The 26,961-nt window shown below is 37.6% G+C and overlaps 1 protein-coding gene across 4 annotated transcripts in view; it reads right to left on the bottom strand.

The window, feature by feature from the left end:
* LOC107507440 (CGRP receptor component) overlaps positions 1–13,985 on the bottom strand; it is a 32,941-nt gene extending 18,956 nt beyond the window's left edge. Inside the window, exons 1-3 of one of the 4 annotated variants that reach the window (XM_016138534.2) lie at positions 13,872–13,985; positions 6,222–6,258; positions 4,595–4,693 (exon numbers count right to left, since the gene is read on the bottom strand). In XM_016138534.2, coding sequence (XP_015994020.1) covers positions 4,595–4,693; positions 6,222–6,258; positions 13,872–13,879 — 144 coding nt within the window. In that variant the 5' untranslated portion in view covers positions 13,880–13,985. The other 3 variants (XM_016138536.2, XM_016138537.2, XM_016138538.2) reach the window with 3 other exon arrangements.
* Positions 13,986–26,961: the final 12,976 nt, after the last annotated feature.

Raw genomic sequence — 26,961 nt, 5'->3', positions numbered from 1 at the left:
TGCCTCTCATAACTCAAGGCCCTGCCCAAACCACAGCCAGGTGTAGCCTCACCTAGACTCACATTGGTGGCAGCTGGCCTTGGTTTCTGGTGTGGCCTTTTGAGGCAACTATAAGCACAGCATCTGAGGATTGCTTGCTGAATCTTAACAGGTAGCCCCGGAGGGGCACAGGCTGGGGCTAAATTTCACCTGCAGCTGAACCCCTCTCAGGACTGTGTCACTGGACACCCACTACACAAATCCACGCTAGTAAGACCGGGAGACTTAGGAGCTTTGCTTAGTACATAGAAACGGACACAGAAGGTTAGCCAAAATGGGAAGACAAAGAAGCAGAAACCATATGAGAGAACAGAACAGAGATACAGATATAATGGAGTCAAGTAATCTAACAGATGCAGAGTTCAAAACATTGATTATAAAGATGCTCAATGAACTTAAGAGAAGTGCAGATGAATTCAGTGAGAATTTCAACAAAGAGATAAAAAATATTAAAATGGAAATGGCAATTATAAAAGAGAACCAGTCAGAAATGAAGAAAACATTATCTGAGATGAGAATTATATTAAATGGAATAACCAGAGTGAATAAAGATGAGGATCAAATGATCTATACATAGGATAGAAAAGCCAAGGACACTCAACCAGAATGGCAAGAAGAAGCCAAGACTATAATAATTTAAGGAGCCTACAGGATGCTATTAAAGGTAAAACTATCCACATCGTAGGGGTACCTGAAGGAAAATAAGATGCTGAAGAGCTATTTGAAGAAATAATGATGGAAAACTTCCCTGGTGAAAGAAATGAACATAAAACCCCAGGAAGCTCAGAGAAGTCCCAAAAACTAGGAACCCAAAGAGGCCCACACTAAGACACATCATAATTAAAATGCCAAAGGTTAAATATAAAGAGAAAATCTTAAAAGCAGCAATAGAAAAAAATAATAATAAAAATAATAAAAGCAGCAAGAGAAAAGCAGTTAGTTACCTACAAGGGTGCACCCATAAGACTGGTGGCTGATTTCTCAAAAGAAACAATGCAGGACAGAAGGCCTTGGAACAAAATATTCAACATGATGAAAACCCAGGATCTACAACCAGGAATACTTTATTCAGCAAAGCTATCATGTAGAGTCGAAGGAAAGATAAAGTGCTTCCCAAAAATAGGATAAAAGAATTTATTACCAAGCCAATATTACAGGAAATGTTAAAGGAACTTCTTTAAGAAGAAAAAACATGTCTCAAAAGCAGGAATAAAGAATGGTAATCACTACATATCTATCAATAAGTACCTCAAGTGGAAAAGAATTAAGTGCACCAACCAAAAGACAGAGTGGCTGAATGGATTAGAAAACAAGACCTGTACATATGATACCTACGAGAGACTCATTTCAGATTAAAAGACACACAGACTAAAAGAAAGGGGATGGAAAAAGACACTGTCTTGATGGACCTAGAGGGTATTGAGCTGAACGAAATGGGTTGGATAAAGAAAGACAAATATTGTATGATTTCATGTACATGTGGAATCTAAAGAACAAAATCACCAACAAAAGCAGATATAAACATAGAGACAGAGAATATTTTGAGGGATACTAGATGGGAGAAGGGTTGCAGGGACAAAAAAAGAGGCAAAGAGATTAAGAGGTACAAATGGATAGTTGCAGAATAAACATGGAGATGGAGAATAGCATGAGGAAGATGGTTAATAATGTTGAATAAATCTGTAAGGGGGGAAAAGGGGTACTAGATTTAGTTGGGTTATGTGGATCCCTGATCATTATGCTATACAACTGAAACTGGTATATTATTGTATGCCAATTATAATGGAAAAAAAAACTCGAATTGTACAATAAATACAAGCAACTAATTGTCTATTATATTTCAATAAAGATAAAAAAAACAGTAGCTAGAACAGGAAGAATTAAATTTTAGAAGAAAATTTCTGATCCTAAAAAAAAAGGAGATAAAACTTAATCTTACAGCAACATTGTCATATTTCAGACAATTTTTTAAATACAGAGAACCCAAGAATAGCCATGAAATCATATGACTATAAATGATTGAATAAATGAATAAGAAATAATAATTCTTACAGAAGAATTCTAATTATTAAATACAGAAAATATGACAGAAAAATCACCATTAGGCAGTCCCACCATAGTAATAATTAGTGCAGGAAAAGACCCACCAATGAATGCTAGAATTAATGGGCAAAAGCTTAAGGAGAAGTGGGATATTTCCACAGCCTCAAAGCCTTTTCCCCTAAATACTTATTACTGTGGTAGTTTTAACATATGTCCTCAAATTCTTTGATATCCCTCCAAGAGGTGAAGCCTAATCTTTCCCTTGACTACGGGCTGGATTTGGTGACTCCTTTCTAATAGAATATGGAAATAGAAAAACAGCAACTTTATAGTGGAGAAACCTGGCAGAAAGCACCTTAACCAAGTAATGAAAGTTAACAGAATCAGTAATTAGACACTGATATCATGTACCCTGTAGCATGCAATGAGAAGAGCACATCGCTTCTGTTGCATCATTCCCCAAAGGCCACAACATCAGTCTAGTCATGAGAAAACATCAGATATACCAAAATTAAAGGACATTCTAAAAAAATGCCTGACCACTCTCCAGAAGTGTCAAGCTCATAGAAGATAAGGAAGGACTAAGTAAGGATCTGTTACAGACTGGAAGATATTTAGGAAACATGTTAACTAAATACAAAATGGTGCCCTGGATTGAATCCTTGAACAAAACCAAAAAAAAAGGGCATTGGTGAAAAAATTGGGAAATTTCAAATAAAATCTTTAGTCTAATAATATGTACCAATGTCAACTTCTTATTTTAATAACTGTACCATGGTAATGTAATATTTATACAGCAAAAACAAGAAGAAAAGTACTTGGGAACTCTCAGCACTATCTTTATAATTCTTCTGTAAGAATAAAATTTTTCGAAACAAAAGTTTTCATTTTTTTAGGGGAAAGGGAGAGGATTCAAAAGCCCACAGATGGTATTTATCAAGACTTTTTGAAACACAATAGAAGTTTCAACCAGCTTTTTCTGACCAAAGAAAACTAAAGCTATGTCATGTTTTGTTTTGTTTTGTTTTGTTTTGTTTTGTTTTGTTTTAAAGAGGGAACCCCACCTAGACATAATTTGAGAGGAATTTTAAACATAAGGAAAAAAACAGTAACCTCAGCATCTAAGTAAAGAGTCTCTCAAAAGTGCAAACATCAGGTTGGTCTCACACTCCTCTATAACAATAAATACTAATAGACCAAGTAATAGGTACAGAATAAAAGTTGAACCCAAGAATTCTATATTCAGATGAATAGTCATTCACACTAAGAACACCAGAAATATAGTCTTAGGTATAGAAAGTCTCAAAACATTTAGTGCCACAATAACTTTCGTTAGGCACCATGAATTAAAAACAAGTATTTAAGGAGTGGCTACATCTCGACAGCAACAAAAAACAAACAATCCAATTAAAAAATGGGCAGAAGACCTGAAGAGATGCTTCTCCAAAGAGGAAATACAAATGACTAATAGATATATGAAAAGACGTTCAAGGTCACTAACCATCAGAGAAATGCAAATTAAAACCACAACGCAGTATCACCTGTCAGAATGACTATCATCAATAAATCAAAACACAAGTGTTGACGAGGATACGGAGAAAAGGGAACCCTTATACATTATTGATGGGATTGCAAATTGGTACAGCCGCTTTGGAAAACAGTATGGAGGTTTCTCAAAAAATTAAAAACTGATCTTACTTTTGACCCAAAATTTCACTTCTAGGCATTTATCCAAAGAAAACCAAAACAATAATTCGTAAAGATCTATGTACCCCAATATTCATGGCAGCACAATTTACAACAGCCAAGATATGGAAGCAACCTAAACCTAAAAGCCCATCAACAGACGATTCAATAAAGAAATTATGGTTCATATACACAATGGAATATTATTCAGTCGTTAACAACAATGGAATGACATGGATGGACCTAGAGGTTATTATGCTGAGTGAAATAAGTCAGACAGAGAAAGATAAATACCATATGATTTCACTTATATGCAGAATCTAAGGAACAAAAAGAACAAACTAATCAAAAGCAGACTCACAAATATAGTGGACAATTTGGTGATGGACAGAGGCAAGGGGAGGTTGGGGGTCTGAGAGAATGGGTGAAGGGTTAAAGAAGTACAAATGAGTACTTAATAGATGGTCCCTGGAAGCACAGCACAGGGAATACAGTTACCATTAATATGATAGCTAGGCGGAGGGCCAGGGGAGGGAAGGAGCAACTGGGGGGATCATTTTGTGATCTATATAGACGTCTAACCAATGTACTGTATACTTGAAACTAAGTTACAGACAATTCCCCCTAATTTTGTAGCTGGCTAACCCTTGCAGATAGCCAAACTCTTTCCACTTTTATAAACAGAATAAAAACGAGGTTATAGTAAAACTACTCAAATCAAGTAATAGGCAATCTTGATTTGGTGACCAGTCATCTATAGAAGAACCCTCCCCTCCACACACACACAATGGCAGTACAGATAGACCCTCCAGAAGCCTAGGCTTACTTCATAGGTGATAGTATTCAAGTTCTGTTGCCCAGAACTGTGTTTATTCTTTCCACTTTCTTTACGCTGCTCTTTCAGATCCATTAGTAACTGGAACACCTAGGAAGAATATATAAAAAATTTTTTATAAAGAATTTGAGAATATAGCTATTCCAAGGTCAATGATTTTGAAGAATAAGACAGTACCTCTTTTCTTCCCACAAACCCTCCCCAAATATAAATATAAATCCAAGAAGTATGTTGCATTTTTTAAATGCTCTTTTAAGTCAAATAACTCAAATTCATTAGATTACTTAAAATATTTCAAATGTTTCCTACCAACATACACTATCTCTGATTTCTTCTGATTGCAAATATTATGAATATTTTTAAATAACTTTTTTAAAAAATGGATTTTACTTAATATAAAAATCTAGTATAATTTATTTTCGGGAAAGAGAAACTATGAGATAAGTGCTAAAATAAAGTCTACCAAAAAATAAAAAAAGGAAGCGAGGAAAAAATGCTATAGAAATTTAGAGGTATACTTTTCCCACGAGGGAGAAATATGTGCGTATTAAGTCTTAAGGAGGGTATAGGGAGTAGATCTCTTTCCTGTTTTACGATTATAACAGAGAACTGTGGGAAGTATAGGTTCATAGACCATTTCTAGATATTAGGCAACCCTTTCCTGGCCATCATATTCGGAAATAGCAGCATAAGAAACAATTAATGCAATCAATGTTTCCTCAATGTATAAAACACCCCAACACCAGCAACACCTAGCAGAGTCCAAATTGGCCAAGGAAGTTCCTAAAAACCAATGGTTTGACCAACAACCAATTCTTTCTGTTATGAGCAGCAACCACTTAAGATCAACCTTTAGAAAGAGTGAAATATGGCCAACCGTGCTAATTCTACTACATTATGTCACACAGTGGTGACTCAAATCTCCTAAGAGTCGATAAGTTTAGACTCTGGAATGTGAAAAATTGGCAAAGAATGTATGTTTTTTCCTACCCAGAATAAAGCTATTCAATGGTTTTGCTAGTATCAAACAAGATCCAGGCAAAATAGAAAGTAGGCAAAAATAAAGTTATATCTCCCCTTTTACCAACCTCTTTCTTCCCTTTCCCCAGGAACCAAACCCTGAAGCCCAAAAATTCCAAATCTGTTAGTTCCTACTAAATTACTCATAATGGCGAGTCAGCTGAGCTCTCACTTTCAAAATGAAGGTTTTAATATTTAGATTATTATGAGAATCAAAATGTTATATAAAAGCATTTTATCGATAAAGAGTGGTAATTATGAAAAGGCACACATAGTTTAACAGAAATTTTTACAAAGAGAAATAGTTCCAAAATAGATGCTTCCATCCCATGAAGGCATCCCAAATGAAGATCTAAAATTTCTGGATTTGGGGGAGGGTTGCCTATTGTATACTAAAGTCTTCCCAGCTTCCCTGAATTACTGTGTATAATTTACTAAGCTTAGACTATTCTAAGGTCCCCGAGATGGTGCCATCTGTCCTATTTTAAAGTGGAAAATTCAAATGAATTCAGTCATTTCTAACAACTAATTCAATAACCAGAAGCAAAAAGCAAACTATTAGAGAGGAAAATACAAAGTCCACTTCAAAGCTATTTACCTCATAGTTACTGAGCAGTGCAGAATTGGCATCCTTCCTGCAAAAGAAAAGTAAATCATCATAGTCCGGGCTCATATCCCTTTGTGTAAATTAACATCTGTAAAATCATTCCTCTGTCAAATTTCAATAGTCCAGTTCAGGAATTTAGAGACTACAACCTTTAAGAGAAATGTCCTAAGTCCTACTGGTTTAGCTGGTTATGGACAATTTCAGAGCATACTTTCCTTTTTACAGCCATAGTATATCATATAACCATCACCACATAAGTGATTGAAATACTCTACTTATCCCTAGTCTATGCAGGCAGAAGAGAAGTCAGGCATCTGAAAGAAGTTAATTACAGGAAGAATATCAGAGCCGGGAGGCGGGGGCGGGGTGGGGGACAGGAAGAGAGGATCAATAAACAGCATATGGGTACTAGAATTAACTGGAGAAACAAAGTACTGTCTCATCTCAAAGCCATGACCTTTCCCCAGTACCATCTGCCTTCCCTACCAGCTACTGATATCTAGGGCAGCCAAGTCCTGCTGAATCACCAGAAATGGATCCTTAACACTAACATCAACCCTGGAAATTCCAGTAATGTCAGAAATCCTTCCAGATATCCACAAAACTACTGATCTTCATCTTCTGTATCAGTTCAACAGATACAGTTCATGTGTCAAGCAGTGGTCTAAAGCCTGGCACCCTCGTGTAACATGTGATCAAAGCAAAATATCATCTTTCATTAAAGCCTGGCACCCTCGTGTAACATGTGATCAAAGCAAAATATCATCTTTCATTAATAAATGAGCACAACAATTTGACTTTCATTATAATTGATCCATTCTACAATATCATATCAGAAAGTACTGTTTTTAATAGTCTGAAAGCAGTACAGTATAATAATGAACGGTTTTGAAATTTAACAAACCTAGGTTCATATTCCAGTTCTGCTACTTATAAGGTTCATGAGTTTTAGTGAGTGAATTAGCCCCTCTAAACTTCCCAATTTAAAACAAAGAATGGGGATAAACTAGTACCCTGAAGTATACCCTGGATGCTAAACCCAGCTCCACCGTACAATTAGCTATGTGAATTTGGGCAAGTTATTTAAACTCTCTATGCTTAAATTTCCTCATCTATAAAATAGCAGTTATAGTGCCAACCATCTAAGACGGTTTACAGAATTAAATTGAAGTACCTGTAACACAGTACGTACCCAATAAATGCCACCTGTTACCACTATCTGTGCTATTACCACCACAACTTCTTCCTACCTTATACAGCCAATATAAGGATGAAAAGAGACAACAAATTTTAAAGTGTAGCATAGTTCTTGGTACTTATTAAGATGTCTCTAAATGCAGGCTATTGTTTTTAAAAGATATTGAGAGGGGCGGGGAGAGGTAGAGAGAGGTAAAGGGGGTCAAATATATGGCAATGAAAGGAAATTTCACTTTGGTGAATATACAATGCAATATACATATGATGTATTATTGAACTGTACACTTGAAACCTATGATTTTATTAATTAATGTCACCCTAATAAATTTAATTTAAAAAAGATATCACCTCACTTAATTCCCATTAAAAACCCTGTAAGGTAGGACCTATTATGATTTCATTATTGATAATGAAACAGGCTCAAAGATTTAAAAACTTTCTTAAGGTCATACAGTAAGTAGCCTAACTGACATGAAAGAAAACTATGGAACTGTGAAAAATAAGACTGGAGTGGACAAATGGAAATTCGTAACGCTGAATCCTAAAAATTCAGGAAGGAGTTTGCACTTGACATATGTACAATAAAGACTACTATATTTTCTTAAACCAGGAGTAAAGCTTTATGATGAAGATGATACAAAATTTCAAAAATATGGGTCAAATAGATGGGTGATTTCCCCCAGTCAACAAATAAAGAAAACCAGGAGGTGGTAAACACAAAGATATGACCTAGGCCTTAGGTCATCATCATCACAGTGATGTCAGCACTGTAATGAAATCAGCGTGTGAAGCTTACTAGGCATTCAACAAATAGCTGGGTTTTCACAAAGGTGCTGCTTTGCCCAAATGACAACTGTACTCAAGTCACAAAGAATATCACATTTAAAAGGAACCTACCACAGGAAGGACAATGTGTAATTAGTTTATGTAACATGGTTAATTGAAAATTGAAAATGACAAAGCACATGTCATCTTTGCCTACTTAATCAGGAAGTCAGCACACAAGGCTTCCTCCTACCTTTGCTTGAAATTGAGTTACAACTCCCAGTGTGCCCTACAATACAAAGCAACTAAGACATCCTTGCCTGGAACAGACTGGGGGGAAAAATACAAATGTCATTTTTCCTCAAGGCTAATGGATCCAACCCAGGTGCCACTGTTACAACTTCATTTCCAAAGATTGGCCTTTCCAGTCATGCAGAATATTCCATGCCCTGGGAAATCTGCCCCTGGCTCTTCCAAGTTATTGCCTCATTGCCCAAGTCAATATTGCTAAAGCAAGAGTCCAAATGACATCATCTGCCTTTTCTAGAGCCAATATCCAAAGAAGGGAAACTCTCCTGTTTATTTTAATAAACCTCTGTTTTGGAGCACAATGAATGTTTAAACGGGCGCTGTAATCAGCCAAAGCTGACTTATTCACTGATTCTTTTATTAGGAATATAATTATTTTTTTACCCAGCTAAATACTAACAGAGTAAATGCCAATATGTGGTATGCCTTTATTCAATAAAATGTCAGTAAGTGCATAGTATCTACCTTTTATTTAGACCTAAATGAACTGCGTGTACTGGGAAATTGGGGGGGGGTGATTTTTTTAAGGCAGTTTTTATCCCCAAGAAGTTATCGTAACCACCACTAAGTGGCATGTTGGTAGGAACAGGATATGGTGAGATTTGACAAACATCAATCGACATAATCAAATTATCCTATTTAACAGCACCAATGATGATGATGAAATGCAATGAGAAAGATACATCTCTTATAGCAATCTTGTAAAAAAAAAATGTTTAATTTGAATCTAGCCATGAAGACATAATCAAACCCAAACTTCAAAACGACTGGCCTAAATTCTTCTAAATTAATGTCTTTAGTCACAATGGTAATGTCATACACAACACACAACAGCTAGGAAACTTTTTAGAGTAAAGGAGATTAAAGAAACATAACTAAATACAATGTGTCATTCTTGACTGGCTCCTAAATTGGTAAAAAAAAAAAAAAAAAAATCCAGTTAAATGACATTGGGACAACTGGATAAATGTGAATATAGGTTGTATTTGAATATCAGTGTTAAATTCCCCAGGTATGGTAATGGTATTGTAGTTACATAAGAGAATGCCTCTATATGACTGGGTAAAATGACATATCTACAACTCTCAAATGGTTGACTGTGTGTGTGTGTGTGTGTAGAAAGAGAAAGCATGCACGTGTGAGACAAGGTACGTAAGTTAAAATGTTAACAAATGCAGATTCTAGGTAAAGGGTATAAAGGTAGTTGTGGTGCTCCTTTTGTAGCTATTCTATGGGTTTGAAATTTTTCAAACTAACATGTTGAGAAAAGTAGAAATAAAACTAAAGCGTTCCATAAGGTTAAAAAAAAATAGTATAATCTACAATTGACATAAAATGCATTTTCCTCTTACACTTTCTAAGGTAACTAGAATCTGTCAACTGACACATCCGTCAATTGTATTTACAAGTTGTTGATTCCTACTGAGCAGGGATTGTCTGCTCTGTAGCTAATGCTTCGGTATTATGTGATATATTTAGAAGCACTGAGACTTCTAGAAACTGCCAACCTACACAAAATTTCATATACTCTTATAAGACTCAGAATATTACTAATTTTATTTACAGGTGTTTAAAGTAAATATTCCAAGTGAATTTTAAAGATTGTCTAAATCTATACTTATAGGCAGGCAATCACTTAATTTTCTCAAATAATTTACTGACTGAAATTGACTTGCTGTTTGAAATTTAACCTGTAAAATTTGCTTAACTTGCTAGGTCAATTTAACAGATGCCACCAACTACTTTGTAAAGCCTAATTCTGAAAAATAGAACAAAATGATCTATTGGCAGACTTTCCAGAGAAACACACACATACACAAAAGGCCCATGTGAACGGTGCCTATTAACTGTCACAGTCAATTCTTATGAAAGCAGTGATGAATGGAATTGCTCAAATTCTATGTTCAACCTATGTTATCGATTCAAATCATGTTATAAAAAAACTAAACTGTGGTGCAAGAAAACTGGGCAACTATCCAAGTCAGCAAACAATTAAACTGTAGCATTCTCTTGGGAGATAACAAACAAGTATCCTCTTTCTGATTCTGTTACTGAATTGTTATAAGACCTATAAGCTAACTTCGTTAAACCTCACCATTTCCACCTATAAAATGAAGGAAATTCTGAAACTATCTCAAAAAGATAGTATAGAAGGTAAGTAGAATCCATTTCCTAACTATGTATACTAAATTCTAGAATAAAAGAGTGAATACAAAGCTTTCCAGGTATATAAATAATCCCAAGGCCTTAGACAAAGTTAGACAAAGAGCAATATATAAATACTTAATTTTGCTTTGAAAATTTTGTATCCTTTCATCTGAGGAAGTTTCCAAATGATAGCTAAAAAAAATTTTTTTAATTGTATTCAACCAAATAAAGCATAAATATTCCTCACCTTGAAAAAATTCAACTGTATGTCTATTATGTATTATTTACTCAGCAGGTATTTAGCCAGTGACCGAACAAAAAAATAATAATTCAAGGCAGTTTTCCATTCATGCCTTCCCACTTCAGGTCCTAGGAGTACCTGACAGTAGTACACTGTGTTTGCCCCCTCAGAGACTCAGGGTTCAACAGAAGATTCTTAAGAGCACACTGCTAGAGGTTATGCCTCATGTTAGAGGCCAGGCAGGAACTAAAAATTAGGCCTCCAGACCTTCCCATTTCAAGGACCCCTTCCATTCCCAAATCACATACATCTATTATTATAAAACTCTTTAAGGGAAAAGTAAACCAAAGTGCTACGAAAGACAAACATGAAAATTACTTTGGATTGAATTAAAAGGAAAAGCAGCATTGAAAAAGGACACTCAACCTGACCTATCGAAAGGACAAGAGAGAAGTACAAGGGAAAAAAATATACCAAAGAAAACAGCAATGCAAAGGTCCTGAGGTAGAAAAGGGCTTGGAGGGTTACAAAAACTATTTGATTGCCAGTGGAAAGCGTGTGTTTGGGGGGTGACGGCAAGAGATATGGTTGGTGAGTAGGTGAGGTTATAACAGGATCTTATAGGTCCTAATAAGGAATGTGGATTTCCTCTAAGTACAACAGAAAGGCAAGTAAGGATTTTACACAAGGGTGAGGGGAGACCACTAACTGATCCAATTAACATTTTAAGATCATTCTTGCAGCTATGTAGAGAATGGGGCGAGGGGACAGAAGTGAAAGCTAAAAGCTATTCCTTAATCCAGACCAGAGATGGTGTAGTAGAAAATTAGCAGTGAAGATGGTGAAAAGTAACTGCATTCAAAATATATTCTGAAAGCGGAGAAGACAGGACTGGCTGATAGACTGGACTTAGAGGTGAGGAAAAGAGGGCTAGATTTTTCATCTAAGCAACTGGACAAATGGGAAAAAAAGTCTAGAAATATACTTTTGGGACCCATCAGCATATAGATAGGCAAAATGACTATGGAAGAGAGTGTGGAGAAAAAGAGTCCCTGTACTGAGCCCTAAGATACCTCAACATTTAGAAGCCAAGAAAGGGAAAAAGGGCGAGCCAGGAGACTGAGTTCTTGTACGAAGAAATTCAGAAGAGCATGTCACAAAGTCAAAGAAGTTTCTAGAGTTTCTGGATCAATTGCTGCTAAGAGACCAAGAAAGGCCGGAAAATCAATCTTTGGATGTGACAGGATGGAGGGCTCAGATAATCTTCACAGACTCATTTCCATAGACTGGTGAGGATGAAAGCCTAATTGAATGACTGAGAAAATGAGGGGATAAACAATACTTTTGTTTTGTTGTGACAGGAAACAGAAATGCAGCAGTAAGTGGACATGAATGTGGGGACAAAGACATTTCTAATATGGATAAATTAAAACAGGTTTATATGATAACAGGAAATGCTCTAGTAAAGAGGTGGGAAATGATAATGATGACTTGAGCTAGAGTAAAATGAATATATTTCAAGTTGCAGATTAAACCCCATTAATTTAGTGGATAATGATTCATTTTTAACAACTGAGAAGAGACTGAAAAGAGAGAAAAATAGGGAAAATGTAAAAAGGAGTCATTTTAACCAAGCTGCTAAATTACTAACATTATAAATATTGAAGCATGAGGAAACAATTATTTTTCTTGTCTTAACTAGCCTGGGAACATAAAACTTTGGAACTTTCCAGTCCTGCATCAATACCTGGATATACAGCAGCTAGTTGAGTGTTAATGCCCAGATATCCATCAAACCTGCAGATAACCCTCTAACTACGCTCTACAGGACTCAGGACCAGGCCCCCTGGTACCCATCCTCCAGGACACCTGACATCTGATAGCTGTCCTGACCCAATCCAGGGCCCTACCTAGAATGCAGGACTGATTATTTTCAAGAATATGACTTTCACTCAACTTTTCTTTCTTCTTCAGAACACTTCCTGAGTTTTGCCTGTGTTTCCAGTTAGAAAACTCTAAAACCCTTGAATAAATCTTTTTATTTAAATATTTTTATTCATTTATTTCTAGCCAAAGCCTTCTGACTCTTTTTGAGTCGGTTTGACAAGACAAAATCAGGGTGTACAGCATACAATAAGTATTGTTTCATGAAGTTTTCACTTTGGGTACATATGCATATTGCGGGTTTTTTTTAAGCCTTTTTTTAGTAAGTATAATCATTACACAGGTGGCAAAATAACGTAAAGAAAAATGTATTAGATAATTAAATAATCAGTGCCAAAGATAACACAATACAGATATGCCTACGAGTTAATGTCAACCATGTAAAAACGCACGGGCAGAGTAGATGAAAAACACTTCCACTGGAATGCAGTACAATGGACAAACATGGAAAAGACCAGGTGAAGTTAGTTGAACGGCTATTACTCCCTAGACACACACACACACACACACACACACACACGTGTTGTTTTGGTGGTCACAATCCAGGCACAAACACCTTCTTTCCAGAAAACCCGCCTCTGTCTTCACAGGGCTAACTGCTCCACATCAACTCGGATAGCACCTCTTCCGAGTTAGGGTTCCCCACGAGCCCACTGCCAGGCAAAGTTTATCCATCTCTCCTCCAGGTACTTCCAGGGCGGACTCAAGGCTTTATATCTTCTAAGTCCCTGCTTGGATACCGGGCACGGCTCCCCATAGAAATCTAGGAAATGCTCGTAAATGAATGAAGAAGGAACCAGACACAATGAAACATACTCAGCCCCAATCCCAGGCCCCTGGTGGGAGTGCGGGTGGAGGTTCAGTGGGGCAGAGCGAGAGTCTTTCTTCCCCGTGTTCCTCCCCTCGCGCCTAGTCGCAAAGGACTCCTTTGCGACTAGGGGTCGCCCAGTGCCCGCGCGCTTCTCGGGTCCCAAGACCTAGCCGTCCTCAGCTGTGAATCTCTGCCCAAAGATGGGGACACGCCTTGCGCGGCTTACACTTCCATGCCGAACCCTCTTCGTCGTCTCCAGCCGCCAACACAAACACACACACAAACAAGCCACGCCGCCTCTGCCGCGACTCCTGGCCGAGCGCTGGGTCACCGACTCCGGCGCCGCAGTGCACGCCGGGATTGCCGTGCTGCACGTCGGGAGCCTGGCGGACCCCGCGAGACTACAGTGGAAATGGCTGCCCACATTGTTAGGCATGCCTGCTGTTCACCCAGTCGGACTTTAGCTTTTTAAGCGTTTGCAGATAGACCTTAGCTCATGTTTTCGTGGTCTAGGTTATACCAAAGTATTAATAAACTAAGGTTTCAAAGACATCACCGTGTTAGTAGTCCTTTGCGAGGTTAAAATCCCACCCCTTGGAGAGTAGCGATGGTGAGGGGGTGAGGTGGATCTGGGCTTCCGGAAATATTCTATTGCGTGATCTGGGTGTTGGAGACGTGGTGTGTTTCCGAAAATTCAGTGAGCTGTACATTTATGCCCACTTTCCTATATGTATGTTATAATTCAATAAAACGTATTAAAAAGAAGAAAAGTCTCAGACTCCCTTCTCCCTGTTTTCATTCTGCCTTGAGAGCTACTTGGCCAAAAAAGTACGCATTAAAGAGCTTTAACATCAGGCACAGTCCTTTGTAGAAATTTATCGAAGGAGAAGTATCAGGTGCTTTAAAAAGATAGGTGTTGTGATGTTTTTGTTTCAGTCATACAATATGATATGCAGCCGTGAGAAGTCATGTGGCATATTTGGTATATTGGGGAAATGCTCTCGATACAGATGTGTGACCCTAATCTAAGGAAAAATAATGCATAGGGAAAAAATACCTAAAGGTTTGGGAAGTAAAGCCACCTAATCTACATTTTATGTCTTTCAAAAAAATTGGAGTGGGAGATTGATATTTATCATCTTCTGGATTTTTGGATATGTCTGAAGTATTTCCTAAAGACTGGAAGGAAATGTACCAAAATATTGATAGTGACAGGTGTCTTTAGATGATGAGTCAATTGCTATTTTTTTTCAGCTTTTTTATAGTTCAGTTATTTACTAAACGTATTCTCTTTGCAAGGCCCTTACTAAGGGCTTTGTTATTCCATGATATTAACAGTTAATGGTGCACACTTTATAGTCAGACAGCCTGTGATTCTGTAACAGGGTGAAATGCTTCTCTCTTTGATTTTACCTTAATTCCAGCCAGTATTTCTGTAGACATTCTAATTGACTAGAAACATACCTCCTGAGATTTAAGTAACTTCTGGTCTTACCCATGGGATTGCTAGCGACCCATTTCCCCACACTGACGGGAAAACAAGAAAACAGAGTCTTTAAATGGTGCCCTACACAAAATAAAATTATTCATTCCCTATGGCTAAAACCACGGGGAACCTATGGATCAAAGGCCGAGAATTGCCATTAGGCCTTTCAAGCTACATATTCTTATCCTTTAATACTATATGTTCATACTATCAAAGGAAAAATGAGTAAACAAAGTATTTAAACTGCAATTTACAGAAACTAAAAATGATATATAAACTGAATTCCCCGAATACTCAGTGTCCCTTCTCAGTGTCTCTCTCTCAGTCTTTCTCTCCCTGTCTGTTCTGTCACGGTCTCTGTCGCTGTCCCTCTGAGTCTTTCTCTCAGGCTGTCTGTCTATGGAGTGTTATCCCTTTTCTAACAAACTTTCCTATCGAGTAACTAGGGCTTTTGAATTCTTTCATCCACTCAGAAAGAATTTTTTCAGTGCAGGACTTGAGTTCCCCCTGCTTGGAGAGATTTGTTCTGGCCTGCATCAGCTTCATATTCCTACGAATATACTAAAAAACACTGAATTGTATACTTTAAATGGAAGAATTGTATGGTATCTGAATTATATATCAATAAAGCTGTTAAAAATTTTTTTACCGGTGTTTGCCTGTGGGTACTAGATTGGCAGAGAATTGGAGGAAATTTTGAACATTTAACTTTACATATTCAAAAATTTTATAAATGTTTTTCAATACACATGTTATTTTTAAATTATAAAAATATTATTTTAAGAACAATTAATTTACTTTAAAATTTTTAAAAATAAAATGCCACCCCAGGCCCCACTGGCTTGATTCATATGGAGAGAGTACCCTGTGCTCTCTTGAGGAGAGTGAGCCCCACAAAGACAATGCTCATGTGTTATAGTGATGGCCCATTTGGTGGTAATGATATAAATGTGAATAATATACACTCCTTGCCTAACAAGCTGACAGCCTAGTTGGGGAACCAGCTGTGGACATCAATAACCACAATATACTGTGCTTAGATGCTATGGAGCAGAGGAGGAAATGACTAATGAGGCAGAGAGGCAGCACAAACCCAGGGGTGTTTGAGCTGGGTGTGGGGAGGAGCACACAAGAACAAAGCTTCAGGGATGAGCTTCCATGGAAGATAGGCTAGTGCCTTGGAGGGCCGCATGATAAAATGGCTGAGCTCCAGGTTCTCTAAGGGAGGCCACCTTAAGCCGTTGGGGGCTGTATGCAGTCACCCAACTTATCCTCTAGGGGAAACTGAGTAGTCAGGAGTGAGGCCCTCTCCCAGGAGAAGACTGCCCAGAAGGATCATGCAGGACAAGATAATCGAGCCAACAAAGCTGGGCCAGTCAAGGACTGAAACTCTTACCTGGCCTGGCCCAAGTCTCTAACTCAACTCCCCCGCAGCTTTCCTAACTTGAGATTGACACACAAAGCACACAGACCTAATAAATGGCTTTTTCTTTCTTTCTTAATAGCTTGTTTTTTAGGCAGAGGTATCAAATATACGCAAATCTTGTATGTCTTCCAAGTGGAAAGTCCTGTTGAACACCGAAGGTATTAAGTCCAGAGCTCAGAAAAAAATCAGCAGACAGAGCTTTTGAAGTAGAAATGAAACCTTTAAAGTTAAGTCACCCGGGGAGAGTCTAGAAGAGTAAGACTTACCTGGTCCTTACCAGTTGCCAAAGAGTTGATGTAAGCTCTTCACATGTTTGTACCCATTTAATCCTCACAAAGTCCCCATGAGAATGTATGCCAACACTGTATTAGCATGATCTCATATACTTCTCTCAAGAGTTCAAGGAGTTAAGCACTATGATTAGCCCATTTCACAGAGAGGAAAGTGAAGCTCAGAGAGGAGTTAGGCAGTGTAAGAGCCAGGGCTCTCACTTCTGACCAACTTCAACACTCATGAGTGCCAGCACAACCCCAACTCTACCCCTCTTAGTTTTAGGGCCTGCTAACTTTAGGGGTGCCCTCCATGTTCTGCACTAAACCCTTCCTCAGTTATTTTGATGCACCAAGGTGAAAATTTCAAGGGAGAGAGGTCAGGCAAAGTTTGCACTCTTTGAGGCAAATAAATCCTGTATAGCACTCAGCCCTCAGCTGAGAGTAGGCATCTTCTATTGTCTGAACAGCTCTAGATCCTCATGCTAGCAATGAGGTTGGACACAGAAAGTTTGCTTATGTTCAAGGCCCTGAAGGAAACACCAGCAAAGTAGAATCAGTTTGTGATCTGTTTTTTATCACCCCAAGAGTAGGAATTGTAAACTCTTGGAGACCTTCGCTCGTGGATTATTTTCCTGACATGGGTTGAGTTAGAGGCTTTCGGTTAGTAAGAAAATGTACTATCTGGAAGTGCAGGGTGGGAATGAGTGGTCATCCCTATTCAGGGTTATTTTCCTGGAGTCTCTTCATATGGTAGGCAGAACAATGGTTTCCCAAAGGTGTCCACATCCTAGTTCTCCAGAACCTTTGGATATGTTACCATACATGGCCAAAGGGATTTTACAGATGTGATTAAGATTATAGACTTCAAGATTATCCTGGATCATTTGGTCAGGTCCCATCTAATCGCATGGGTCCTTAAAAGAGGAGAATCTTCCCCTGTTGATGTCAGAGCCAGGCATGATTATGGAATAATGGTCAGAGAAGTGCAATATTGCAGGCTTTGAAGAAAGAGGAAGGGATCCATGAGCCAAGGGGTGTAGGTGGGCTCTAAACTCTAGAAAAGGCACTGGAGCTTCCAAAGGACTGCAGCCCTGCCATCACCTTAATTTTAGCCCAGTAAGACCCATGTAGGACTTCTAACGTATATAGTCGTGAGATAATAAATTTGTGGGTTTTTGTGTGGTAATTTGTTACAGTAACAGAAAATGAATACACTCCCATGCAAATCCTTTGTTTCATGCAGACCATCCTCCTGTTTATTCACTGTCCACAATTACAAAAATCTGCTTCTCCAGGTCTGCCCCTTTTCTGCAGGAAGCTGAATAACTCAAATGGCTTCTTTGAAAATCCAGGTTGTCTCAAGGTCTCCTGTGCACACGCATGCATGAGCACACCCAGAGCTCTATGTCTCTCTGTGGTGGCTGCCACTGACCTCTCTGCAGTTGATGCAGGACGGGGTAAATTTCCCTAAGTTGGTGGGGAGAGACCAAGCCCTGCACCAAGAGAGAAGAGAGTCCTTTGGCAGAGAGTGTAGAAAGAATTCAACACACGCACCAAAGTTAGAGTCAAAAGGAAAGTTTATTAGACAAGGGATAACACTCCGCAGACAGTGTGTGGTCTCCTCTCAGAGGCAGAGTGAGAGGGACAGAGAGACAGAGGAAAAGCACTAAGAGGGACCCTGAGTGTTTAGGAAACTCAGTTTATATTTCATCCTTTGGTTCCCATTTCCTTTGATATGTGAGGAAGGGGAAGAGTATGTAGCATGAAAAGGTAAGATATAGAGAAAAAGGCCTGCTGGCAGTTTCCAGACTTTAATCCATAGGTTCCCCAAGATTTTAGCCTTAGGGAATGATTCTTGGTTCCTGTTTCCCCTTCTCAAGTGTGGAGAATGGGTTGTTAGTAATCCAGCAGAAATCTTCATTTGTTCTGAAGGTGTCCTTCTGGTCTGGCTGCAGAGCTGCTCAGCATACTGTAGTCTCTGAATGTGGCTTAATTAACATATTTAAATTTTTTGACTCCTTCGTACATTACAGTGATGGCTGCTATATTGCTAAAGTAGGGTAGGCTGCTGCCATTCCTAGGTCGTAGAGGTTCTTTGGTCCTTGGTGGGACTGCTCCCCAACTCCCAGTCCAGTCAGCCCAGGCCTTACTCCTGGGGCCTCTACCATGTGCTTCTCCCACTTAACTCACATAATTCCTTAAAAAGTGCTTTGAGCAGTGCCTGGCACATAGTGAGCTCCATATAAAAGGGATTATAAACAAATGTCCTACATATCTTATTCTCTTTGTTTAGCATAAATTTTATAGCATCGAGATTAAGAATGCAATTTCTGGGGCCAGACTGCTAGCCTTTGTTTGGATCCTGTCTCCACTATCTACTGATTTTATAACCTCAGGCAAGTCAGTTAATCTTCTAAGCGTCTAATCTTCTAAATTTCTTTATCTGTAAAATAGTGATAATTGTGTCTACCTCTTAAGAATATTAAACATGGTAATAAACATTCAGTGGTTTTAAAACACGTCTGCCACACAGACCAGTGGAACAGAATTGAGAGTCCAGAAGTAAACCCATGTATACATGGGCAAATAATTTTCGACAAAAGATCCAAAAACATGCAGTGGAGAAAGGAAAGCCTCTTCAATAAATGGTGCTGGGGAAACTGAAAATCCATCTGCAAAAGAATGAAACTAGTCTACAGCCAGGTCACCCTGAATGCGCAGGATCTCATCTGATCTCAGAAGCTAAGCAGGGTCAGGCTTTGGATGGGAGACCACCTTGGAATACAAGTTGCTATAGGCGTTAAAAAAAAAAAAAGGAATGAAAATAGACTGTTGCCTATCACCACACACCAAAATTAACTCAAAATGGATTAAGGACCGGAATATAAGACCTGAAACAATAAAATGCATAGAAGAAAACATAGGAACTAAACTCAAGGATCTTGGACTTAAAGAGGATTTTATAAATTTGACTTTAAAGGCAAGGGAAGTAAAAGCTAAAATAAGTGAATGAGAATACATCAAACTAAAAAGTTTCTTTCACCAAAAGAAATCGTCAACAAGGTAAAGAGACAACTATCTGATTGGGAAAATATATTTGCAAGCAATGCCTCTGATAAGGGCCTAATACCCAAAATATACAAAGAACTCATACAACTCAATAACAACAACAACAACAACAACAAACAAACGATCCAATCAAAAAAATGGGCAGAGGACCTGAACAGACACTTCTCCCTAGAGGACAAACAAATATTTGAAAAGATGCTCTATATCGCTAGCTCTTAGGGAAATGCAAATCAAAACCACAATGAAATACCATCTCACACCTGTCAGAATAGCTATAATCAACAGGACAAGTAATAACAAATATTGGAGAGAATGCAGAGAAAAAGGAACCCTCATACACTGCTGGTGGGACTGCAAATTGGTACAGCCACTGTGGAAAATAGTATGGAGGTTCCTCAAAAAACTAAGAATTGATCTACCATATGATCCAGCAATCCCTCTACTGGGTATTTACCCCAAAGACTTGAAAACTCATATCTATAAAGAGATTTGCACACCCATGTTCATAGCAGTATTATTCACAGTGACCAGGACATGGAAGCAGCTGAAGTGCCCTATGATAGATAATTGGCTAAAGAAGCTATGGGACATATATACAATGGAATATTACTCAGTCATAAGAAGAGATGAAATACTACCATTTACAACAACATGGATGAACCTTGGAATCATCATATTAAGCAAAATAAGCCAGACAGAAAAGGTTGAAAAATCACATGATATCACATATGTGGGAAATAAACCTAAAAGCAACAAATGAACAGGACAAACGAACAGAGACCCATGGACATGGACAATGGACAAGTGGTTACCAGAGGGAGGGGGGAGGGGGAAAATAAAAAAATAAAATGTTTTTAAAAATTATGTCGATATAGTATTAAGAAAAGCTGGGATTTAAAAAAATTAAAAAGTAAAAAAATAAAAAATAAAAAAAAGAAGAGATGAAATACTGCCATTTGTGACAACATGGATTAACCTTGAGATAATCATGCTAAGCGAAATAACTGAGGCCGAAAATGTTGAAAATCACATGATATCACTTATGTGTAAGATATAAACCTAAAAGCAACAAAGGGACAGGATAAACGAACAGAGACTTATGGACATGGACTATAGACTAGTAATTACCAGGATAGGGTGTTGGGGGAAGATGGAAGTAGATGGGGTCAAATATGTGGTCACAGAAAGAAATCTAACTATGGGAGGTGAACCCACAGTGTAAATATATATATGCCTTACTGTTAAAGTGTACAGATGAAACTTACTGGATTTCATTAACCATTGTCACCATAAATAAACAAACAAGTAAATAAATAAATATTTTTAAATAGGGGGAAATAAAATTTAAATAAATAAATGAGAAATAGAATAAAACACACGTGCAAATTCTTTGACACTCTTCCCTCGAAGGGGAAGCTAATATCCCACTCTTTGAAGATGGCTGTCTTTAGTGATTTAGTGACTTCTAATGAACAGAAGGTGGGGGGAAGTGACACTTCATTACTACTGAGTCTCGGGCAGAAAAGGCAATACAGTTACCAACTAATGTAATCTTTCTCTCTGTGTATATGTCTCTTTTTTTCTCTTTCTCCGTTTTGACGTAGGTCTTTGAAGCCCTGAGGTATCCTGTACAAAGTCTAGCTACCTTCAAACTATCATGCTAGAAGATCCACAAACAGCAGCCACACAGTTATACAGACTGTTGCAGCTCCCACCCCCCTAGTTGAGTCTTTCCAGCCCAGGCATCAGACATGTAAATGAGGAAGCCTTTGAAATGACCCAGCCCTAGCCAGTGCCTGACAGCAACTGCATGAGAAACCCTAAGCCAGAACCTCATAGCTGAACACATTCAACCTCCAGAATGATCAAAGGTAACAATAAATACAGCAGCTGTTTTACAATTTTGGATATTTTGTTCTGCAGCAATAAATAACTGATTATACACATAAAACACTTTGTACATAAAAGCACTGAATAAATAGTAGTCCTAAGTATTATTTCAAACAAGCATCATCCTGGTCCACTAAGGCTTTATTTTTTAATAATAGTAACTACCATTTATTGACTACTTAATATAAATCAGATATAGGACATACACAATTTCGTTCTCCCTCAATGTCCAATGCATGGGTATCATTATCTTTTTTTTTTTTTAAACTGAATTTCCAAAGGATTGTGTCCCTTACCTGCAATCACACCAAAAAAATAAGCCTAAGGTTCAACCCCTGGATCTTCTGATTCTCAGAGTGTGCACGAAGCATACTCAGTATAGCTACTGCTGCTTGAACCCTTCTAAAGTGCTGCCAGTGGTAAGGCCTCTGTCCAGGCTGGGTCACCAACAAGTTTCTTTATTCATAACTAATAGAATTGGGTCTCTTGGCAGCCCATGCAATATTCTTTCCAGCTAACTTCTGCACTCAGGCCTATGTATGGTCAATCTTAATTCAGCATATGAGAATACAGCAACTCCCAGGCCTCAAGACTCCTTGTCCAACTTTTGTTTTTAACACATGGATTAAAAAAAAAGACAATTGATTGTCATGTGACATTTGGTAATGTTCTTATTAGCCACTTGTTCTTAGCTTGCTCCCTGATAACGTAAATCCCAGTCTGAATCCAAAATCCTGAGAACCTAGAGTGCTAAGAGAAGACGAATGTCTCACCTCAAGCAAAGAGAGAGCAAATTCAGCCTTCCTCCAACTTTTTGTCCCATTTAGGCACTCAACAGATTGAATGATACCCATCCACATTGGGAGGGCCATCTGCTTTACTCATTTAATTCACCAATTCAAATGCTCATTTATTCTGGAAATATCCTCACAGATACACCCAGAAATGATGTTTTACCAGTTATCTGGGCATCCCTTAGCTCAGACCAGCTGACACATAAAATTAATTATTATAATGGAATCATGTGCAGCCTTAAAAAGAAAGGAAGTCCTGGCACATCATACAATATGAATGAACCTTGAGGACATTATGCTAAATGAAATAAGCCAGTCACCAAAGGAAAAATAATGTATGATTTCACTTTTACGCAATATATAAAATAGTCAGATTCATGTATATAAAAAGTAGACTGGTAATTACTTGTGGCTGGGGGCAGTGGGCAAAAGGGAGTTATTGTTTAATGGACATTGTTTAGGGTCTTTGCATTGTGCTCAAGTTAAAATTAGGTCATACTGAATAAGGGTGGGTCCTAAATCCAATGACTGATACCTTTATAAGAGAAATCAGAAAGATAATCCACAGACTGGGTGAAAATGTTTGCAAAGCATATATCTGAATGAAAGACACATTCAGAACATAGAAAGAACTCTGAAAACACAAAAATAAGCAAACAACCTAATTTTAAAAGGGCAAGCAATTGGAACAGACACCTCATCAAAGAAGATACATGGATGGCAAATAACCACATGAAAAGATACTCAGCATTAGTCATTAGGGGAATGCAAATTAAAACAATAATAAGATACAATTATGTACCTATAAGAGTGAATAAGTTAAAAAGACTGACCATTCTAAATGTTGACAAGGATGTACAGAACTGGAACTCTTCTATACTTCTGGTGGGAAAAGTAAAATTGTACCACTTTGGAATACTATTTAGTAACTTCCTAAAAAGTCAAACACATTTCCAATATGATCCGGCCATTCTACTCCCAGTATTTACCCAAGGGAAATGAAAGCATATGTCCATAGAAAGACTTGTAGATGCATGCTTTATTTGTAATAGCCAAAAATTGGAAGCAACTCAAATATCCATCAATAGGCAGTGGGATTAAAAAATGTGGAACATCCACACAATGGAATACTACCTGTTGATAAAAAGGAATAAACTATTGAGATGTAATAAAAAAAAAAAGGACAAATCTCAAAATAATTATGCTGAGTGAGAAAAGCCAGACAAATGTATATGTATGTATAAATATATATACTATAACTATATCTATATAGATAGAAATAAATGCAACACAAACTAATCTATGGTTATAAAGAAGCATTTTAGTGCTTCCTTGGGGATGGATGGAGAGAAGCAGGAGGAAGGAATTATGAAGAAGCACAAGGATTCTTTTGGGTATGATAGATACATTCACTATTTTGATTATGCTGTGGTTTCATTATGCTGTGGATATGTCAAAATATATCAAATGGTACACTTTAAATAATTGTATATTATTGTATTTCAATTATACCTCAATGAAGCTAATACATACATCATCCACACACACACAGGCGCGCACACACACATCCACACATATCCAGGTTCATTAGGGTTTTAACAGTGGAACTGTGAACATTTTGAAACACTTGGATAGATTCAGACATATCCACTTTGACAGCTATTGATATTTTACAAATCTATCGTATCCACTTCACTCCTTTTCATTGTTGTCTTTGTGGCATTTTAAATTAACCCCAGTTGTAAGGAATAACACACAGACATCCCTTTTTCCTCTACCCAGTTTCCTCCAGTGGTAACATTTTGGAAAGCTATAGTATGATATCACAATCAGGATACGGACATTGATACAATTGACTGATCTTATTCAGATTTCCTCATTTTACTTGTTCTCTTTTTATGTGTGTCTAGGTACACATGAAGTTCTATGTAATTTAATCACCTGTGCAGGTTTATGTGTCTACCATCATGGTCAAGATGCTGAACAGTTCCAACACCATATAATGTCCTTTTATAAAAGCCTCCCCTACTACTATTCCATCCTTCATTTTTAAAATTTTGTCATTTCCAAAATGTTGTATTAGTAGAATCAATACTCATTGATTCTTTTTGGATTGGCTATTTTTCCCCACTAAGCACAATATTTTGTAGCTATTCAGCCAAGTTTTACACGTATCAGTACTTCATTTCTTTTTATCACTGAGTTATGTTCCATGGCATATATTCGTACTGTAAAATATTTTTATGGGTCACTTTTAAATACAAAAATTATCATTATCTGCTGCTCGCAAAGGGGACCAATCATTTATTTTGCTGTTTTGGGTTGCATTTTTATAGAATTTATTGAATATCAATTAAGTCAATTTGGAGAATGATCTTGTTTAGATCTTCCATATCTTTCCTGACTTTTTCTGTACTGGTTCTGTCATTACAGAAATATGATGTTAAAATTGTCAATTGTAATTTTGGATTATTTATTTACCCTTTAGTTCTGTTATATCTTTGCTTCATATATTTTGAAACTGTGTCATTAGGAACATACTCATTTGGGATTGTCAGCACTTAATGATTACTTGACCCTTTTATCATTATACAATGATCCTCTTTATCTCTGGTAATATTTCTTGCCTTAAAGGTTACGTCGTCTGATATGTTTGTCCATTGCAAATTTCTTATAATTAGTGTTTACATGTTATATCTTTTCTACCCCTTTACTTTTAACTTATCTTTGTATATTAAGTAGATTTTTTTGTAGACAGCATAGAGTTGGACCCTACTTTTTTAATGCATTCTGACAATCTCTGCCTTTAATTGGAGTGTTTAATCCATTTACATTTAGTGTAATTATTGATATACAGTTGACCCTTTTAGCAACACTGGTTTGAACTGTGTGGGTCTACTTATATGCAGATTTTTTCAATAAATACATATAGTTCTGTAAATGTGTTTTTTCTTTTTAATGATTTTCTTAATAACATTTCCTTTTCTCTAGCTTACCTTATCGTAAGATTACAATATACAACATACAAAATATGTGTTTATTGACTGTTTATGCTATCAGTAATGCTTCCGGTCAACAGTAAACTATTAGTAGTTAAGTTTTTGGGGAGTCGAAAATTGTACATGGATTTTCAACTGTGTGAGGGTCAACTCTCCTATCCCCTGTATCGTTTAAGGGTCAACTGTAGTCGTTTGTCTATCATCTTGGTATTTTTTTTATCAGTACTTGTGACCTTTATTCCTGACTTCTTTCGGATTGAGAATATTTTTAAATTTTGTTTTATGTTCTCCATTAGGTTTTTAGATGTACTTTTTTTTGGTGGTTGCTCTAAAAATTACAATATGAATCCTTAACTTATCCCAGTTTTCCCTTAATTAATATTATACCTCTCCATGTATAGTCTAAGAACCTTACAACAGTATAATTCCATCAGTAGCCTCCTCCACTTGTTATAAAACTAAACAATATATTGTTGTCAGTTTTAGTTTATCTTCCCCCGCCCCAGCAGAAAAGAATAGCTTTATTAAATGGGAAAGTACACTTCCAGATGTGGAAACGGACCTGAGCAAGAGAAGCGTGGCTCAAAAGGCCAGTTTTAGTTTTAATAGTTATTTGTCTGTAAAGAAGTTAAGAGAGAAAAAATTCTAAACATAGTTACCTTTTCTGGTGCCCTTTATTCCTTCCTATAGACCCAAGCTTCCACCTGATGCCATTTCCCTTCAGTTTGAAGAACTTCCTTAGCATTTCTTATAGTCTGGGTCTCCTAATAATGAATTTGGGCACCTGTCATTTAATAAGGCTTGAGAATTTGATACAATCCCAGCTATCATTCCTCCTGCATTATAGGATTCAGACAACCCTAGCAATTGCTTGGCAATAGACTCACACCATCCCCAAACCCCAACAGCCCCATCCTTGCAGTGTAAACAGGAACTGGGTCTGATGGTGATCAAAGAAGTCCCTGAGAATGCGGCATCTGCAACTGCTGGCCCAAAGCTCAGTCTTCCTTCCAGTCGCACTCCCACAAAACATAGGATCTACCTAAATCTCCACTTGCAGCAGGAACAGCTAAACTGTTGTATGAGCTGAGTATTGCTTCTTGAAGGCCTGAGATAGTCACCCTTCAAAGCCTTTTTTCTGACCTCTCTATGGACTACTGAGAGCAGAGAGTGGCCTCCTGGTGGTTAGTAATGACTCATTCCTCCTGCCCATCTTCCCTGCACTGGTAACAGACTGGCCACTGGCACGCACACTTCTCCAAGCCTCTCTTAGCCTCCTGAAGGTTTTGCTCAAGGGTTTCAGCTTTTGCAGAGCGACCTTGGCTACTCAGCTACCATGAGTCATTAATGCTAAAGACGTTTCCTCAGTATCAATGGTTA

Source organism: Rousettus aegyptiacus, unplaced genomic scaffold (genome assembly GCF_014176215.1).
Source record: "Rousettus aegyptiacus isolate mRouAeg1 unplaced genomic scaffold, mRouAeg1.p scaffold_m13_p_8, whole genome shotgun sequence".
NCBI lineage: Eukaryota > Metazoa > Chordata > Mammalia > Chiroptera > Pteropodidae > Rousettus > Rousettus aegyptiacus.
This window is presented reverse-complemented; position numbering and strand designations above follow the sequence as displayed.